Below are 20,845 nucleotides of genomic sequence, written 5' to 3'. Positions count from 1 at the left end.
CCAGGGGCTGAGGGCAGGGCGAAATGGGGACTTGTTCAATGAGCACGAAGTTTCACATTTGCAAGATGAAAAATTTCTGGAGGTCCATTGTATAGCAATGTGAATAGACTTAACACTACTGAACCGCACACTTTAAAATAGGTAAAATGGTAAATTTTAGTGTGTGTGTCTGCTACCTACTACAATTAAATTTTTATATAGTAACTGTATGGATGTGTTTCACCAAGACTTGTCAGGGTCACTTCATGTGCAAATGGTGCAGAAAGACACTAGATGCAGAGAACTGAGTATCACGGTGCTCGTACCCATGCGTGAGATTCACAAACACCACCATTTGCAGTGGATGCAGACAGAGTGATTACAAAGGGTGTGTGTTTGCATGTGTGCGTGTGCTGCCTAGGAATAGTCAATCCACATGTTTGGACATGTGTATAAATATAAACAATAACATACATTTCAAAAGTAGGTATGCTTCGTATTAGTATCATTTTAAATCCAAGATTACTCACACAACTGCTGTTTTTTTCTCCCCTAGCACCGGGAATTCTAAAGACAGAGTATTCATCCTGCTATCCCAGAAGAATCTTTAAACAGTCTATTTTCAAGGTCTGTAATCTAGAACATTCTTGAACAAGGAGCAGCAGGCAAGCCCGTTCTGATTGAATGTCAGTTAACAAGCATGGAGGGAACAAAGTTGTCTTTCCTTTCCAAAGAAAACTGGATACAAGTAAAGAAAGGGCTGAACGGCATACAAACACACAGGCTAAAAATGAATTCGACTTTTTACTTTTCTTTTTTTTAAATTAAGCATCTTTGGGGAGATGTAGCTGCTTATCAATTTGTTAAAGTTTGAATAGTTGCTGAAATACTAATCCTATATCTGATTTTGAAAAGAAAAAGGCTAAACCATCTATTAAGGTAAACTTTGAAGACATTCTGTCATTAACATAATCTTTATATATAGTAATATAAACAATACTCAAATGTTTTTGGAAACCAGAAATCACTGAAACTAACGCATATTATTTTAAGAAGCTTTTAAAGAGAAAATTGAATCACAGCATCTCACAGCATCAGCCAAACTCTTTCAGGAGCACCAGGAGGGACTTAGTTTCGAGACTAAAGAAAAGAGGACAAACTAAGCATGCCCTACGCTAGACTTTAAAGGTGATTTACAAAACCATTGCTAATATTCACAAACATAATCCTGCAAACAGCGAGGCAACCGCACCTGGCATGAGCGCAGCCGTGGGGAACATTTCCTTTAACTTCGTTTGGCTTTCTTCCACCAGCTCCTCTTTGGACATCGGGAGCTGCAAGACGTCTATTATAATCTGTGCCGCCTCTAATGCCTTCTTACCCATAACCAGGGACTTTACATCCCAGCTGTATTTCTTGTCATAGCGATCACATATTTCTTGAAACACCACTGAATACAGTCGTTCAGTATCTGCAGGAAAAAAAAAGACAAAGAGATTTTTAGAGTGCATACTGTATCAAGAGTAAGTTTGTATTAGGTCAGCATAAACATACACTGTGTAGGTCGCATTCCATCAACAAAGGCTTTTGTGGAGACCTAAGTGAACAGGAGAAAGGTTTGCAGGTCATTCTCACTAAATTATACTGTGGGCAGCCTCCTCTCAAGGCTGCTGGAGTTATGCCTGGAGTTGTGATTTGGAAACTTAGAACTCAGGAGAGAAATGAAATCTGTATGATTGTGTTTTCTGTTTAAATGTACATATTTGAATGTAAATATATCCTTGGAATGGTCAATTCCATCCAATAGCACAACGCATCATTACTTGGTGTTCCCAACAACATGGAAGCCAGCTCCAGTTGACAAAGTCCACTGCATGGCCCACTAGTATTAACGACATTTCCACTGCCCAGTGGGATGAATCCCCACCATGCCTGGCCAGGATGCTGCTGTGAAGCTCCCAGGTGAGAACAGAACATTTAATACATAGGCTGTGTCACAGGATGGTGAAAGCTGACCTCAGAATTAACTCCCGGCTTGGCATTTACTCGGAGCACAGCCTCAGAAACATAGGGGGCCTGCAGGTGCCCGCTTTCCTCATGCTTACACAAGGTGAACAGGAATACTGCTAATAATAGTACCAGTACCACTACCATAGGCTACATTATACTACCTACAATATAATAACTAGTACTAGCTCACACCCATTTCTATTCATGTGTTTTTTCTGTATGTATATTTAATATACACATAACATCAATTGCACTCATATTACCTATAAGAATACTACTGAGGATGCTACTACAGCGAAATAATCCTACTTTACAGAATGAATACTTCACGGCACATAAGTAACATTCTAGTGCCAGCCTCCTAGAGCACGCTTCTTACACACTAGCTGTCTTCCCCACTCTTACTGTCTCCAGTGTGGGCCTAGAAAGATTACTTTACTGAAGAACCAACTAACTGACCTGCTAGGAGGCATTATTCACGAAAAAAGAAAATGCTTCAACACAGAGGAACGCCTACCAAGTAGAATTTCAAAACCAGTTAAGCTCCATGGAGCTGAATGTTGCCTGGTGACAATCCCCCCAAGGCTCCAGTGAAGGCAGAAGGTTGTTCCGAGGCCTGGGCAGAGCCCTTGTCTTCCAGTCTGCAGTGGCACAGAGGCAGTGCCTGAACCCGAGAGGCTGGGAATAGCCCTGTTCACACCTGATTTAAAAAGAAGACACACGGACGCATCTGAAAAAAATCTGGATTCAAATTCAGTTAGGAGACTGACCACCTGTTCTAGATTGAGCACTGAAGCCTTCCCACGGGGCATGGAGCAGCATTAGCAGGATGTAGTCAACCCTGAATATGTACAGCTGGACCCAACAATAAGTTCTGAAAAGAGCAGGTGATCTCAATGGCCTTTAACGGTCCCACAATGACATGAAAAAATATAATAATCATCCCTAAATACTACTTTTTTCCCCTGTAAGATAGTATCTGGGAGACCCAGAACACACTGAGGGAAGTACTGTGTACGCACAGAGAAGGCTGTGTGTATCGAAGAGGCATGTAAGTCTTCATACTCCTACGTATGTTCACATGCTTACATGCACATACGCATGCATGCTTGTCTGTAATTGCCTCAATGCATTTTGAAAGTTGGCAGGGTATGAACTGCGATTAAAAGAGAGTTAAGGGCCGGGCATGGTGGCTCACGCCTGTAATCCCAGTACTTTGGGAGGCCAAGGCAGGAGGACTGCCTGAGCTCAGTAGTTCAAGACCAGCCTGGGCAACATGGCAAAACCCCGTCTGTATTTAAAATACAAAAAACTAGCTGGGCGTGGTGGCACGTGCCTGTAATCTCAGCTACTCAGGAGGCTGGGGCAGGAGAATCGCTTGAACCCGAGAGGCGGAGGTTGCAGTGAGCCAAGATCGTGCCACTGCACTCTAGCCTGGGCAATAAGAGTGAAATTATGTCTTCAAAAAAAAAAAAGAGTTATGGCAGGTTTTAACTCCAAAATATCTGCTCCTCCCAGACAGGCATGCAGAGGGCTGCCTGCACCACAGGGCGGGATTCACTGTGTCACACATGGAAGAGGCCGGCAAGGTCTCTTGTGAGCCGCTGCAATGGTAGGGCCATCTGTGCTTTGTCTCCTGCATCTTTCTCACAGAAGGTGAACGGTCATCTGTGTAGACACAAGGCCTGGGCAGTCAACCACATCCACTACCTATATGCAAAATTCCTGAATGCACCAAGGGCAGAGTGCTGCTGTCTTGAGAAAAAAAGTTTTCTGTATGGCCCTGTACCCTGTCCCTTCAGTTGCATCCAAACTGCATCTCTTGATTGCACCTGCAGTATCGGCTAGGGCTCTTGTCGCCTTGTACTCAGAGGACTGGGCTCATTGATTGCTTTGGCTGCCACGATGTGGACTTCGCCTCTGTGCACGCTTCTCTCCCGGTCCCAGTACTTGCCTGGGGAACTCTCTGGCTCTTCCTCCTGGGATGGGGCTGAGGCTGGGCCCAGTCCGCCCTGTGGACACTGGGGACCAGGAGAGGCTGGTTGTTGTGGACTGGGCTCTTCCTTGAGCTTTTGGGTGGCCCCTGCCCTGCACTCCCCATCTTCCTTCCTCCCCCTGTGCAATGACCCCCTCTGTGGCCCTCTTCCCTGCAGCAGACCCTGGGTTGTCTGCCTCCTGATGTATGCTCTGGCTTTGACTGCTACCAGCAACAAGAAGAGCCCTCCTCTGTTCTTTCTCTGCTTTTCTTGGCAAATCCACCCACAGCTGCATCTGCAGGTGCCATTTCATTTTCAGCACTATAATATTTTTCTCCTTTTCCACCACAAGCTGTATTTTTATTTATTTATTTATTTTTTGTAGACATGGGGGGGGCCTTGCCTTGTGGCCCAGGCTGGTCTCAAACTCGTGGCCTCAAGTGATTCTCCAGCCTCGGTCTCCCAGTGTTGGGATTATGGCATGAGCCACTGCACCTGGCCACAAGCTGTATTTTATTAAGTTTGCTGTAAAACATACCAAACAAACCTCAGAACCTCCACCCTTCAGGATACTGGAGATTGTGAAGGCCCGATCCCTGAATGGAGGGGTCAAAGCCCTTTAGGGGAGTACAAAAGACAGGACTCTCAGAAAAGTTCCTGGGCTGGTTTGTAGAAGTCGAAGTTCAAGTAACAACCTGAGTAACTCAAGGCTTCCTGGATCCCATCCTGCACTCAGTCTCCCTACAGAAGCCGCAGAACAGAAGGAAGGGCTGGCCCACCCTCCTTCTCAACAGCTGAGCGGTGAAAAGCCTCCTCTAAGGGAGGGTTACCCAGGCATGAGTGCTCCTTTTATTGTCTTCTTCTCTGTGAGGGGGAGAAAGAGCCAGGGCTCTCAGGGCAAGGAGGTGGACGGACTGGCAGTGAGGCGGCACATTTTACTTCCTTGAGTGTTTGTTCTGGTAGTTGAGAGAGGAAGACTGACAAAAGGAAACCGCAGGCATCGAACAAGTGAGACACCACTGTCGGGTGTGAAAAGCCAAGCGAAGGAACAGAGGCCAGGCAGGACGAAGGAGGTGCTCCATGGAACCGTGGCTAAGGCGAGTGTGCGAGCAGGAAGAAAGGAGTGTGGACAAAGGCAGAAAAACAGCTGTATCCTCTAAAAATGCTTTCAACAGTGTTTGTTTAAAGCTTAAAATGTCATGGAGCTTTTAATTTAAAAGATACAGAACTGTAGGATTATAAATCTGTAGGGGACGGTGCAGACAGACACTTTTCCTCACCATTTAGATAAAATCATCCTAAAACCGTGGAATAAGAAAGGATCTAAACAAGTAATTAAACTCCTTAGATCAAATGATGACTACAGCCGTTGTTGATGGCATAATTAAAGGGACAGCGTTGTGAACGAAAAAATGCTGAAATAAGATAAAGGAGCATAAAACACTTGCATCAGGCCATCAGATGCATCTTCTTCCCTGTGTACTAACAAGCTTGCAGCTTTTAACATTGTTTCAGTGTCCTTTTTACCAGGAAAGGTCATGTTGTTTTTAACATGCTAGGGCCACATACACTACTACCTTCCTTAGGTGAATTAGAAAATATCCCTTGTGACTGTGACCACTCCCCTCCCCTCAGCTGGAATCTCTGTGGCATGTTGAGAGCAGCTTCTATAGTAGCTGCAAGGGCAGCATGGGGAGGGGGACAGCCTGGCAGGAAAGTGGAAGCTCTGAAGAAGCTACAGGGTGCCCCAGGGTGGGGCCCAAAGACTGACGGCTGTTTTCATCCTCAGAGGCAGCCTGAGTTCCCGGTGGCTCATGGAAGGCATTGCGGCTTAAATTAATTCAACTGTTACAGAAGCCCTGCGCCTGGAGGAAGCCTAGGCCCGTGGCCTGTAAGTTACTGTCTAAGGTGGAGAGTAGGTAATTGCTGCAAATCAAGTAACATATTTTATAACTGAAAACGTATCTTAAATGCTCACTAAGTCCACCCCTGAGGCACAGTGGTCGATGTTTTACCTAACAAAGATATAAAAAGCAAGGGTTTCTCCCCAGCTGCTCTCTCAGGAAGCTGTACCTGCTCACCATGCAAATGGAGACCTATCTTCAATTTTATAACTGTGAGTTGCATTATCTAAGGGCAAAACACCTTGAGCCAACTGTCATTAAGGCACATATACAGTGATACGGTTTGGCTGTGTCCCCACCTAAATCTCATCTTTGTTACGCGCATCCCTGTGAAGAGACCACCAAACAGGCTTTGTGTGAGCAATAAAGCTTTTTAATCACCTGGGTGCAAGCAGACTGAGTCCGAAAAAGGAGTCAGCAAAGGGAGATAAGGGTGGGGCAGTTTTATAGGATTTAGGTAGGTAGTGGAAAATTACAGTTAAAGGGGGTTTTTCTCTTGCGGGCAGGGGTCACAAGGTGCTCAGTGGGGAGCTCCTGAGACTCATTGTCCAGGAGAAGGAATGTCACAAGGTCAATTGATCAGTTAGGGTGGGGCAGGAACAAATCACAATGGTGGAGGGTCATCAGTTAAGGCAGGAACTGGCTATTTTCACTTTGTGGTTCTTCCGTTGCTTCAGGCCATCTGGATGTATACGTGCAGGTCACAGGGAATATGATGGCTTAGCTTGGGCTCAGAGGCCTGACAATCTCAAACCGTAATCCCCAAGTGTGGAGGGAGGGAGGTGATTGGATCAGTGGGTGGTTTCCCTTTGCTGTTCTCGTGATAGATCTCACGAGATCTGAAGGTTTTATAAGTGTTTGCAAGTGCCTCCTTTGACCCTCTTTCTCCTGCTGCCTTGCCTTCTGCCATGACTGTAAGCTTCCCAAGGCCTCCCCAGCCATGTGGAACTGTGAGTCAATTAAACCTCTTTCCTCTATAGAATACCCAGTCTCAGGGAAGTTCTTTACAGCACTGTGAGAACGAACGAACATTAATACATATGGGAAGGCCTGATTTTGCCCCTACCCCCATGTTCATACAAGACCTAGGGCTTGCATGAGACCTGCAGAAAACTCCCAGCTCAGCTGCACGCCCTGGGACAAGTTTCTTAGCCTGTCTGACATACGATGTTTACTGGAGAAATGTATTTAATAGCCGCTGACCTGCAAAGGGGAGGTGGCCTTAAAGCTGGGGGCGGGGCAGGGGTGGGGGGAGATGCTTTAGGCGTGGGAGGTGGCAGGCAGCCCAGGCAGTGAAGCCAGGCCCTGTAAAGCCCAGTGGCCTTTCAGGAAACCCCAGCTCTGCAGCTTTCTAGCCGGAAACTCTGGAAGCTAGCAGCCTTGGGTAAAGCACCCATAAAATGAGGATCCTAGTCATACTGCATGTCTTATAAGCCTGCTGTGCCTTGGCTTGCACACCTCTAAAATGGGATCCTAATGACGTACTCATGCCACACACCTTCCAGGCGGTTGCGTCCATGGAGTGAAATAATCTGTGTTGTGCTCTGAGTGCTTGGCCCAGAATTACCTCTGAGCATCAACATATGGAATCATTAGGGAATGCTTTTGTTAACTGTGAGTTACGGGGAATTGACAAGATCTGCTGTCTCCCTTAACAGCAACGCTCCAATAACAGCAAACAGCTGTTGAACTTGAGAAACTAAAGTGCCTCCTACCACATATTTTGCTTAAAAAACAAACAAACATAACAACTATCAATTATTTGGAATTCACCAATACATCACACCTGCTAGGCACATTAAACCAGCTTCACAAACACTTCTTAATTGCCGGGGCTGCAGAGGAATACAGCCTCTGCTCCCAATTCCATAACCCCAAAGCTTCTGAAAACGCTGCAAAATCTGTACTGGGCCGGCATGAGGTGGCTTTAATGGTCCACATTTATCATACTTACTGCAACTCTTCAAGCACTTCCCTAAGGAAATACTAATGGATTTGATTACGGGTGCTGCCTGAGAACCCCCGAGAACGTTATGTGTCATGGAACATATAAATTCTAAGACCTTTTAAAAATAACCTATATTTAAATACATCTGGCTCCACAGATTTTGGGTAAGGGATTATGAACCCAAGTTTGTGACTGCTTACTTATGAAGTCACACTTTGTGCATCTTGCACAACTGAATCTACTTAATGCTTTTTTTCCCCAAAACTAATCTTGATATATCTTGAACATACTTTTTATTATTCCCAATTACAAAAAAGAGAAAAACCTAAAGCCAGTGATTTGTGTTAGATAGGCTATGTCCTTAAAGACACAAAATAAACTATAGAAAGGCTGATCCTGAGTTAGAATCAAATCGTCACAATCTCACAGTTATAAAGATGTTAGCTGATTATGTGAGTGTGCATTTTAAGAGTTCAACTTTTCTTAGACAAGGTCTCACCTGAGTGTAGTAGGGTGATCACATCCCACTGCAGCCCTGACCTCCCGGGCTCAAGTGATCCTCCCACCTCAGCCTCCAAAGTAGCTGGGGCTACAGGTGTGTGCCACCACACCAGGCTGATTTTTAATTTTTTTTGTACAGACAGGGTCTCCCTATGTTGCCCAGGCTATTTTTGAACTCCTGGCCTGGAGTGATCCTCCCACTTTGGACTCCCAGAGTGCTGGGATTACAGGCGTGAGCCACGGTACCCAGCCAAGAGTACAGCTTTTCATTGATCATGTTACAAAAGAGGTTTGTTCAAAAAGATTAAAGCCCGTGTCCTAAGTAGACCCCTCAGATGCTGCTTTCCTAGCTTGCACTTCCTTCTGCTCAGTTGGGGCAGCAGTGGAGGGGCAGGACTGCCTACAGGTACAGGTCCAGCAGCCCCCATGCTGCTGCAAAGAAGGCTCCCAATGTTGACTTTGGCTGGGGCAATGGTACAGGGGCAGACTGCCTGTAGCTACAGGTCCACCAGCCCCCATGCTACCAAAAAGGCTCCCGATGTTGACACTGGCCAGGCCCTTGCAAACAGGCCAGGCCCAAAAGGTTCACCATTTATACTAGCTGCTTTAATGAGGGCGATGGTCTTATGTGATGGTCACCACACTGCAGTGTAGAATGAGAGCTGAGTAGATGCAAGTGAGCTCAAACAAAGATGGAGGCCATGGTGCAGGCGAGTGTGGGGCTGGCACCACTGGGCAGGGTGCTAGTCACCCAATGAGTGACAGCTTCACAACAAGGCCTTAGCTTCCTCAGAAGGGCTAAGCACCTTAGTGGAAGCTGAGGAAAGCGGGTCAGCGGTGTTTTTGAATGTGTATAAAACAACATTTTAAAGTGAAGTTGCTTTAATTAAAAAACCCAGCATCCAGTACATTTTGATAGAAGTGGTGGTGTCATTTTTCTAAACCATTTTGACAGTTCATAGTAGGTAATCAGTAATTGTTGAATTTATTTAAAATGTAAACCCACGAGTTTTGTTAATCTAAGATATTCTACTGCTTGTTTCCTAAACACCTTGATTCTCGAAATGAGGTCCCTAGACCAGCAGCATCAGTATGAAGTGAGATGCTGTCCAACTACATATTCTTGGACTCTGTCTTATTCCATTTTCTGTTGCTTATTAACAGAATGCCTAAAACGTGGTAATTTATGAAGACATTTATTTCTTACAGTTATGGAGACTGAGAAGTCCAACCTTGAGAGGACACATTTTGGGAGGGCCTTCTTGCTGGTGGCGACTCCATGGAGTCCCAAGGCAGCACAGGGCATCACAACTTGAGGGAGCTGAGTGTGCCAGCTCAGGTCTTTCTCTCTGTCTCTTCTTTTTTCTTTCTTTTCTTTTTGAGACGGAGTCTCGCACTGTCGCCAGGGTTGGAGTGCAAAGGCATGATCTCGGTTCACTGAAACCTCTGCCTCCCAGGTTCATGCGATTCTCCTGCCTCAGCTTCCCGAGTAGCTGGGATCACAAATGCACACCACAATGCCCAGCTAATTTTTTGTAGAGGTGGGGTTTAGTAGAGATGGGGTTTCACTATGTTGGCCAGGCTGATCCCAAACTCCTGACCTCAGGATCCGCCTGCCTCAGCCTCCCAAAGTGCTGGGATTACAAGTGTGAGCCACAGTGCCCAGCCTCTTTCTCTTCTTACAAAGCTACCAGTCCCACTCCTTTGATAACCCATTCATCCAATAACTCATTAATCTATTAATCCATGAATGAAAGGGTCCACATGAGGGCAGAGCCTTCGTGACCCAACACCTGTTAGAGGCCCCACACCTCTCAATACTGCCACACTGGGGATTAAGTTTCAACATGAGTTTCAGAGAGAACAAACATTCCAACCACACAGCAGGCCCTACCCCAGAGCTACAGAATCAGAAACGGGGGTGGGGCCCAGCAATGTGTGTTTTTCAGAGCCCCCTCAGTGATTTGAATGTGTGCTCAAGTGGAGGGCCACTGACCTGGCATTATGTTTTCATGGAAGACTTCTGCTCTATAAAGTTGTGATTTTAAAAATATATCAATCTTAACTAAGAAGTGTTTGTACATATACAAATGTACAAATTAGTACAAATTAAAGAATAAATCTATGATGACATTCATCCCAGTACGTACTTTCCTTTATATTGTACCCCATTATGATTTAGTTACATTTCTTTTCCTATTTCCCTCTGTCACCCCCAAATCAGACTTATGTTAATGTGTTTGTAATGAAAGCAAGATTTAAAAATAAGGACCCTTAAATATGCCCCATTCTTTCTCAAGTTAACTGCAGCAAACGATTCCAATAAATTGGAGTTCTCAGTTAATCATAGTTAATTAGGTCTGCATCAAATGAGATGTAAAATTCAGTGAAAGTTATGCACAGCATTCTCAGACATGGCCAGCATAAAGCACTTGCAAAGACATGCCCTAATAAGCTAGCTCTTTTAAAGAAACATGCATCTTGGAATAAAAACATTGACAACTTAATGGAACATACTATATGCAAGGATTACTTAATTGGCTCAACTCTCTTAAATGGAAATCAAGAAAAAAACATTTTCTATCTAGGCTGGAATCATTACATATGAAAGCACAGTTGTCCTTGGTGACCTTCTTTTGAGAGTAACTACTGAAACTTGTACACCACTATATATATATGTTCTAACATAAGATCCAGATCATCCTTTTCTTCTACTGAAAGCATTTCCAGCTTTATGAAAGATATTGGAAAATAAGGGTCCATTTCCAAAAACCAACTTTCAGTCAGTAGCACAGCAATCCTAAAAATTGAGCTTTGAACTACCTAAGCTTGGAAACCCAGCCCTTCACAGGAGAAGGGTTTCAGCTTTCTGAAATGGCCACTTCTGATATCTGGGGTTGCCTTGGGCTTTTTTTGACCTTCCTACACAGCCAAGCTTACTTAATAATCCCCAGAACCCAAACCGCAAAAACTGTTCTGAAAGGTCGCTGTGGGCAACAGCTGTTTCACATTGCTCTCTATGCTCCTGGCACACAGCACAGAGCCCAGATCCTGTCGGCAGTGCTATTTCACTTCACTCCCAGAGTCACGTCCACGCACATGCCTGCAAGGGGGAGCTGGCCTGAGCCTGCAGTGAGGAGTGAGGCCAAACCACACCACCTCTTTGCATGGACTGGAAGAGTCTATCTGCTCAAAGCATCCTAGTGTCATAGGAAGGCATTATTACATTTGTGGGAAGACAAGAGAAGCCCACGAAAAGACCAGATTCTGGTAAATGAGGAGGCACTGAGTTATAAAGTTAACTGTACATGTGTGAAGGTAAATGAAAATCTCTTCAAATGAGAACGAGCAGAGGCTGTTCATCCAGAGATTGTATATAGCAAGAGAGTTGGACACCAGCACTCGCCTTTGGCAGAAGCTCAGATGCAGGTGGGGGAGCGGGAAAGCTTTACAGTGGGAAAAGGGAGGCTTCAGTGGGCCCTGACTGGAGGCTGTTGTCGTGGAGGCTGGGGGTGGCTCACTAGAAGTTAGGCATCCCATGGGATTGGCTTGGGAAACATTTTGGCTCTCTGGCTGGTGGTGGAAACTCTGCAGGCATGCCTGATACAATCAAGTCCCTAAAAGGAGATAGTCATGAGCTGGCCAAGGACCCCGGGCCGCCAGCTAGACTCATGGGATGAGTGTGGCTGCCCTCCTACCATGGCCTGCCTCCTGGTTTCTTCTCAGCCACCTTGGCCATCCGTTACCAAACCCTTAGCATGTTTCCAGGTGGATGGTGGGCTAGGCACTTCTCTCGGGGCTCCCTGCCCTGCTCAGCCTCATTCATTCCACATTCCACAGGCACTCCTGCATCCCCTACCACATGCCCTTGCCCAGCCTTTGGTAACGACCAATCAGAATGAACTAATCTCCATGCCACCTCTACACCAAAAAAGACCCTGCATCAGGTCACTGTTTATGAGGAGAAACTGCAATGGTCAGTAAGAGAGTTTGTATATTTATTCCCTCCCAAATCTCATGCTGAATTGTAACCCCCAATATTGGAGGCAGGGCTTGATGGGAGGTCAACTGATCATGGGGGCAGATCCTTCGCTTGGGCCATCCCCTCCTTGTTGATGAGTGAGCTCTTGCTCTGAGTTCACATGAGATCTAGTGGTTTAAAAGTGTGTGGTAACTCCCCCCCCAACTCTCTCTCTCTTGCTCATGCTTTTGTCATGTTATATGCCTGCTCCTGCTTAGCCTTCCACCATGATTGTAAGCCTCCTGAGGATGCTCCCAAAGCAGCTGCCACTATGCTTCCTGTATAACTTGCAGAAATGTAAGCCAATTAAACCGCTGTTCTTATAAATTATCTAGACTCAGACATTTCTTTAAAGCAATGCAAGCACGGTCTAATACAGAAAACTGGTACCAGAAGTGGTGTGTTGCTACAAGGATACCTGAAAATACAGAAGTGACTTTGGAACTGGGTAACAGGCAGAGGTTGAAAGAGTTTGGAGGGCTCGGAAGACAACAGGAAGATGAGAGATAATCTGCAGCTTCCTACAGAACCGTTAAATGGTTGTGATCAAAATGCTGATAGTGATATGGATGGTGAAGTCCAGGCTGACAAGGTCTCACATGGAAATGAAAAACTGAAAACTGGAGGAAAGGTCACGCATGTTATTTCTTAGCAAAGAACTTGGCTGCATTCTGTTCATGCCCTAGGGTTCTGTGGAAGTTTGAACTTCAGGGTAATCATTTAGGTTATCCAGCAGAAGAAATTTCTAAGCAGCAAAGCATGCTATATGTAACCCGGCTTCTTCTAACAGCCTATGCTCAGATGCAGAGGCAAAGAAATGACAAAGTTGGAAGTTATATTTAAAGGGAAGGTAGAGCAAAAAAGTTTAGGAAATATGCTGCCTGGCCATGTGGCAGAGAAAGAAAAAGCTTTTTCAGGAGAGGAATTCAAGCAGGCTGTGGAGCAACCACTTGCCAGAGAAATTTGCATTATTTAAAAAGGAGGGAAGTGCTGACACAAAAACAGTGGGGAAAAGGTTTCACAGGTATTTCAGAAGTCTCCAAGGCAGCCTCTCCCATCACAGGCCCAGGGGACTAGAAGAGAAGAATGGGTTTCTGAGCCAGACCCAGGGCCCAGCTGCCTCAGAACACTGCTCCCCTCATCCCCACTGCTCCTGCTTCAGTCAGGGCTCAAAGGGAGCTCATCCTGGTGTTCTATAGTGCACAAGCCACACGCCTCAGTGGCTTGCTTTCTGTACAGCCTGCAGAATTGACAGCCATTTAACCCCATTTTCTTACAAATTACCCAGACTCATTTTGTTATAGCAATACAATATGTCCTAACACAATCAGGAAACTTTAACACAGTCTGGATAACTGTCACACCTATGTGGGCTTGGATGCTGACATATTTGGGTTTTACCCTTTGCTCTATTCTCAAGGCCTGCCATTACCAGATCTAATTCATGTATATATTTTCTTATCCCAATGTGTAGCAGAAAGACACTGTGATTTGCAGGAAACACTCCAAAACTATAGAACAGTGGGGCTGAGGGTGAGCAAAAATCAGAGGTAAGTATGTCACAGGAAAAGGAAATCAAAATTAGTGCTGTCAAAGTCCAAAAACACAAAATATATTCCTCTCTTTTAGGTTTTCTGCAATCTCCATCCAACTTGCCTTCCATGAATAAATAGCTGTTTATAACTTAGGAGAAAACCCAAACCTACCTGGTTCAAAATTTAACGGTATGGTTTGCTTGTTTTGGTTGATAAGTGATGTACTGCACCCCTATGACTGGCTCACTGTTCTTTGCTGCTATATGTGCTATTTCATTTACACTGTGGAAACCGAAGAACAAAACTGGAATGCTATGAACTAGAATCCAAACGAACCTAAAACTGACTTTCCCCTTAAATTAAAATTCAGTCCAGGTTTCCAATGACTGAGCACAGAGCCCCTTCTGAGACAAATATTTCTAAGTTGGGAACATCCTGTGTTGCACAAGTAAACATAACATGTAATATTGATTCAAATCACAGATGAAAACTCTTGAGAAGCCAGATAGCCTGGGTATGCAAAAATGGCACATGCTCAGAATACAATCAGTTTAATTCAACAAATGTTGACTGGGTACCTACTTTGTGCTAGGCACCAAGAAAAATGTGACAACTGACCTTGAAACAGTCCTTACAAGGTTAAATAAATCAGTAATCAGAAATGATAAGTTCATTAATATATTTTTGAAACAAATAGCAGCAAAGAGAAACCTTGCAAAAACAGTGATTAAGAATACATCACTATGTCAATCAGAATGTTTTTCTCACCTGAAGACCCATCCATATGTCACCTTCAGCTAACTAACCTCAATGACCTATAATCTAAGAAATGTCCTCTCAGACCCGAAAACAGAAGTCGGGTAGAAGCTATGTTACAAGCCAAGCACAAATTCCTAGTAGTATGAGGAGGGAGAAACTCGGTGATGAGAACATCAAATGACGAGAAGTGCAATGATCTGTTCTTCAACAAATGTTGCAAGTTGTTAACACGCTGTGAGCACTACCGCGCTTTTCCCTACAACCGCTAACACACTTTGTGCTTTAAATATACAGGACAGAAACTTCCATAGCACTGTGCTGTCACTGTCTCACCTTTACAAACGAGCCTGCATGTAAATGCTAGTGCTTTCTCGTGTTTAGGAATTTAAAGGACTGAAATGAATAAGCATAAAATTAAAAGTCTCAGTAATATTGCCTCAAATGAGAAGCTTGCTCTAGTGGGCTTACAAAAAAGTATTTAAGTATTTGATATATCGCTTCCTGTGGCTGTAAGCTATCATTTTTGAACTATAGAGAAAAAATAATAAATATGATTGCTTAAAATAGAGATCTGTAAAGATAATTGAGTGATCATCTGCAAAGTAAAACTCTTGATTAGCATGTGGCATAATTCACAGGTATTAGCAATTCTATTTAATAGATATGGGAATTGGTCTAAGAATTTTTTTCTGATCCATATTTAAATTAAAAAATCACTTAAAAAATGACCTGGTTCAAAAGGTATTACTAGACCATACCTATCTGTATGAAAACGTATCTGTATTGGGGAAAAATACTGATCCCTAGGATCATAAACTTCTATAAGAAAACAGGAGAAAAATCCTTGGAAGCTTGGATTATGTGAAGGTTTTATACATGGAACACAAAAAGCAAGGGCCATGCGAGAACATATGGAAAAAAGGGCCTTCTTCAAAATTAAAAGGCACACACACATAAGAAAGCAAAAGGCAAGCTACAGATTTGAGGGAAAATATTTACAATACATACAAACACACATGCACAGAGACACCCAAAGGACTTGTACCCAGAATACATAAGGAACTGAACTTTAGAACTCAGTGATGACACAATCTGCAGTAGAGAGAATAATGGTCCCCCAAAGATGTCCAAGTCTTAATTCCTAGAATCTGTGAATGTTAAATTCCATGGCAACAGGGAATTTGCAAAAGTAAGAATCTTGTGGGGAGGTGACCCTGAATTATCCAGGTGGACTCAATATAATCACAAGGTCCTTATAAGAGGCGGCCAGGAGGGAGAGAGTCAGAGAAGGTGTGAAGAGGAGCGGTGGTCAGAGCCTAGGAATGGCGACCACTCTAGGAGCTGGAGAGGCAAGGAAACAGCCAATCCCCCACAGCCTCCAGAGAGGAACACCACCCTGCCAATACCTTCATTTTACCAACTGAGACCAATTCTGGCGTCCAGAACTGTAAGACAATACATTTGTGTTATTTTAAGCCACTGTTTGCGACAATTGATTACAGCAGTAATAAAAGGCTAACATAGCAACTCTTTGGGCAGTTTCTTTAAAAGTTAACTATAAATTTACCATACAATCCTCAGGAAGGAATCAGTCCAGTCCTACATGTTTACCCAAGAAAGAAAAGCCTATGTTTACACGAAGACTTACACACAGCTATTTATGGCAATTTCATTTGTAATAGCTAAAAACTGGGAAGAAGCCAAGACTGTCAATAGGTCAATAGATATTCAACCTGAGGTGCAGCCACACAATGGAATAAAAGGCATAAAAACGATTGGTACACACAATGACATAAATGAGTTCACAAAATTATGCTCAGTGAAAGAAGCCAGATTTAAAAAAGAACACATACTGTATAGTTCTATATAAAATTCTAGGAAATCTGTAATTGTAGAAGCAGACCAGTGGTTCCCTTGGCATGGGGTCAGAGAGAGGCAGGGGTTGCAGTGGGCTCAAGAAACTTCTGGGGATTGTGGGAAGATTTGTCATCTGGGTGTGGGAATTGTGTCACAGGTAACTGCACGCCGAAACTGGTCACACGATACACTTTATGTGCAGTTTATTGTACTCCAATTAAAACTGCATAAAATTATTTTAAAAAGAAAACCTTATTAGGCTGGGAAAAAATGAACAGTTACAATGTTAATAGAAGTAGCCCTGAATGACAAAAAATACCCATCGACCATCACAACACTAGTAAATGACCCCTGGAGTCCAATGTGAGGAAGTCTTCCTGGGACTTCTCAACTTCCCTTCATAAAACGTGCTTTCTTTATTGATGGAATCCCTGAAGGGGACCCTCCATTAAGCCTTCTTAGGGAGGAGGGGATGCCCATGTTTTGGGGCTCTTGTCCCCAATGCCATCCTTTCTGGGGCACAGGTGAGCACACAAAGTATGGCGTCATTCCTTCCATGGCGCTTCAGCGTGCCCTCCCTCCACGCCCACACACTGCAGGCTAAAAGCAGGCCCCACTACTGTTTTAATTTTAATTATGGTGGAGGTGGGATTGAAGGGATAATTTAAGAGCAAGGTACCCTAGTTGACAGAGGGTGACAGCCTGTCCCAAACACAGAGAACAAGGAGGCTCCCAGAGAGAAAAGACCCACAGGTAGGTGGCCAACGGGCATAGGCATATCGGGAGGGACCTGGGGTCAGTGTGAGGGCTTTCTAACTAGCATGCAGTGTGCCAGGGAACCCCCTGCAACCATAAGGAGGGTGGGTCTCTAGCTTGGGAGAATAACTGTTGATTTGGATTTATAAATTCAGGAGAGCGACCATATCTTTAAGTTGAGCTATTCAACAGAGAGAGTCTTAAATCCTGTAGATATTGGTGTTAAAGAATATGTTAGCTGGCGGCTGTGGCTCATGCCTATAATTTCGGGCACTTGGGAAGCTGTGGCAAGGAGGATCGCTTGAGACCAGGAGTTCGAGACCAGCCAGGACAATATAGCGAGACCCTGTCCCTACAAAAAAAAATTTAAAAATTAGCTGGGTGTGGTAGCATGCGCCTCTGGTCCCAGCTACTCGGGGAGCTGAGGTGAGAGAACGGTTGAGCCCAGGAGTTTGAGGCTACAGTCAGCTATGGTTGTACCACTGCATTGTACTCTAGCCTGTGCAACAGAGTAAGACCCTCTCTCAAAAAAAAATATATATATATATATGTGTGTGTGTGTATGTATGTGTGTGTGTGTTTACATTCATTTGCACAAAAACCTGATAACCATAAAGAAGAGGAAAAAGCCCAGGATACTGAATAATACTGCTATGTATATGCATATTGTTCTCTCTCTCATTTAAAAGCACATATTTGGCAGTACATGACATGTGCAAAAAGAACTTTTAATTTTTCTGGTCACAGAGATGAATTGGCTCTCCTTTCCTGTGTACCTCCTTTCCTTCTCGCTTTTCCTACATGGATTTTTTTCAAAGCAGAATCTCAGACCGTGCAGATGCTAATCAAAGAATGCTTTCCTGTTTCCTTTAAGGCAGCAGCAGGTATGTGATGAAATAACAGATTGATACGCTTTGTAACCTCCCCCTGCCCCTGTTTTGAATCTGGGCTCCACCAGCAAGAAGTCACCCTGTTGAAGCTTTTTTCCAGGGCAAACAGCTTTCCCGGGCAATCGCTCTGAGTATTAGGGATGACTTATAAAGACTGTGTGGACACAGCTGGTTCAGATTCAGATTCTCATCACGCAATTATATGCGACTTTCTCTGAACAGACCTCCCCAGGTCAAACTCACTTGAGATTATTACTGGAGTTATGTTATGAGTTTGTATATATTTTCCTTCTCAACATACTTTCAGTATTTGAATAAAGATTAATGAATCAAAGTTCTAACTTGAAGTATTTATACCAAAAATTGTTACAAAGTTTTACTTTATTTTTTGTTCTGGAAACTATCAAGCCAGATTTGGAAACACGTAAAAATGGAACATTTTTTATCCAGGGTTTTCTGGGGTCTCGTTATCCAATAACCAATTAAAAAACGTCTCTGGTGATCTTTCTAAACTATGCTAAGTTACCTTAAAATGAGATAAAGGACAAGGATGCTATAACACTTATTTTTTATACTTTAAGGCAATGGCTCACAACTGGGCTTTGCTTTTGCCCATTGGGAGATATTAAAGACAGTATAAACGTATGTTTTGTTTGTAAATCAAATTTTGCACGAAGTGAAATTATAAGTGTTGATGGGCAAACAAGGTATAAACATGTAATCTGTATGACAACAGCAACAGAAATAAGAGAGTCGGAAATGGAACTATATAGGAGCAAAGGTTTGTGAACTACTTAAAATAAGTTAAGATGTTTATCATAGTCCACAGAGCAATCACTAAGAAATACAGTAAAATAAAGGACAGAATAATTAAAATGGCACACTAGAAAATAAAGTTAAAAAAGGCAGTAATAAAGAAATAAGGTAACAAGAAAACTTAACATAGAAAACAACAGCATGCTGCACATAAATTCTGTCTTACCAATAATTGCATTATATGTAAATAGATTAAAAATGCCAATTAAAAGGTAGAGATTGGAAGAATGGATTTAAAAAAGACATGATTAGGCCGGGCGCGGTGGCTCAAGCCTGTAATCCCAGCACTTTGGGAGGCCGAGGCGGGCGGATCACGAGGTCAGGAGATCGAGACCACAGTGAAACCCCGTCTCTACTAAAAATACAAAAAATTAGCTGGGCGCGGTGGCGGGCGCCTGTAGTCCCAGCTACTCAGGAGGCTGAGGCAGGAGAATGGCGGGAACCCGGGAGGCGGAGCTTGCAGTGAGCCGAGATCGCGCCACTGCACTCCAGCCTGGGCAACAGCATGAGACTCCGTCTCAAAAAAAAAAAAAAAAAAAAAAAAAGACATGATCTAACTATATGATACGTACAATAGAGATACAATTTAGACCAAATGGTACAAAAGGATTGAAAATAAAATGATGGAAATGATACTCCTTGCAAACAACAGCCCAAAGAGAGCTGAAGTAGCTATAGTAATATCAGACAAAGTAGACTTAGGAGAAAACATTTCACTAAAAAAACCAAACAATTTTAATAGAAACATTTTATAGTGATAAAGGTTACCCCATCAAGAAGATGCAACAATTATAAACATATATGAACTTAACCACAGAGCCCCAAAACACAAGCAGCAAAAACTGTCAAAACTGAAAGGGGATATAGCTGATTCCAACAATAGTAGCTGGAAACTTCAATGCCACACTTGACAATGGACAGAACAATTAGAAGATAAACAAATACAAGACTTGATTTAATCCACTTACACACTGTAAACCATTAAAATTTGACAGACATCTATACAAAACTGACCCAATAACAGAATATACATTATTCTTAAGTGCACGTGGAAAATTATCTAGAATAGGCCATATGCTGGGCCATAAGTCTCAATAAGTTTACAAAGAAGTGAAATCATATATTTTCCCAATCAACAATGAAATTAGAAATGAATAACTGAAGAAAACATGGGAAATTCACAAATAATGTGGAAATTAAACAACATACTCCTAAAAATTTGTGGGTCAAAGATGAAATTATGAGAGAAATTAAATGATACTTTGAGAATAAAAATGGAAACACAACATACCAAAACTTATGGGATGCAGCAAAAGCAGTGCATGGAGGGAAATTATGGCTACAAATGCCTGCACTAAGAAAGTATGCTCAAAGAGGTGAAACAGTGCTAGCTTTGAAGATGAGTCAAGACATGTGGGTGGCCTCTAATAGTTGGAAAAGGCAAGAAAAGATTCTCCATTAGAGCCTCCAGAAACAAACACAGCCCTGCCAACACCCAGTTTTACCAAGAGATTGGTAAAATCAGGCCTCAGTTTGTGGTAATTTGTTAGAGCAGCAATAGAAATAGAAGGCGTTTAAGAAACTTTGGCTATCTTGTGGCCGGGCACGGTGGCTCACACCTGTAATCCCAGCACTTTGGGAGGCTGAGGTGGGTGGATCACGAGGTCAGGAGATGAAGACCACCCTGGCTAACACGGTGAAACCCTGTCTCTACTAAAAAATACAAAAAAATTATCCGGGCGTGGTGGTGGGCGCCTGTAGTCCCAGCTACTCGGGAGGCTAAGGCAGGAGAACGGCGTGAACCCAGGAGGCGGAGCTTGCAATGAGCGGAGATCACGCCACTGCACTCCAGCCTGGGCGACAGAGCCAGACTCCATCTTAAAAAAAAAAAAA

The 20,845-nt window shown here is 43.5% G+C and overlaps 1 protein-coding gene across 2 annotated transcripts in view; it reads right to left on the bottom strand.

Moving 5' to 3' along the window:
* Window positions 1–20,845, bottom strand: part of PUD (pseudouridine 5'-phosphatase) — a 208,611-nt gene that overhangs the window by 164,317 nt on the left and 23,449 nt on the right. For both annotated transcript variants that reach the window (XR_011618391.1, XM_011735065.3), the window contains exon 2: window positions 1,232–1,450. Coding sequence is in view for 1 of the 2 variants with exons in the window: in XM_011735065.3 (XP_011733367.1) it covers window positions 1,232–1,450 (219 nt within the window). In the remaining variant the exon portion in view is untranslated. The remainder of the gene's footprint in view (window positions 1–1,231; window positions 1,451–20,845) is intronic.

Source organism: Macaca nemestrina, chromosome X (genome assembly GCF_043159975.1).
Source record: "Macaca nemestrina isolate mMacNem1 chromosome X, mMacNem.hap1, whole genome shotgun sequence".
Classification (NCBI taxonomy): domain Eukaryota; kingdom Metazoa; phylum Chordata; class Mammalia; order Primates; family Cercopithecidae; genus Macaca; species Macaca nemestrina.
This window is presented reverse-complemented; position numbering and strand designations above follow the sequence as displayed.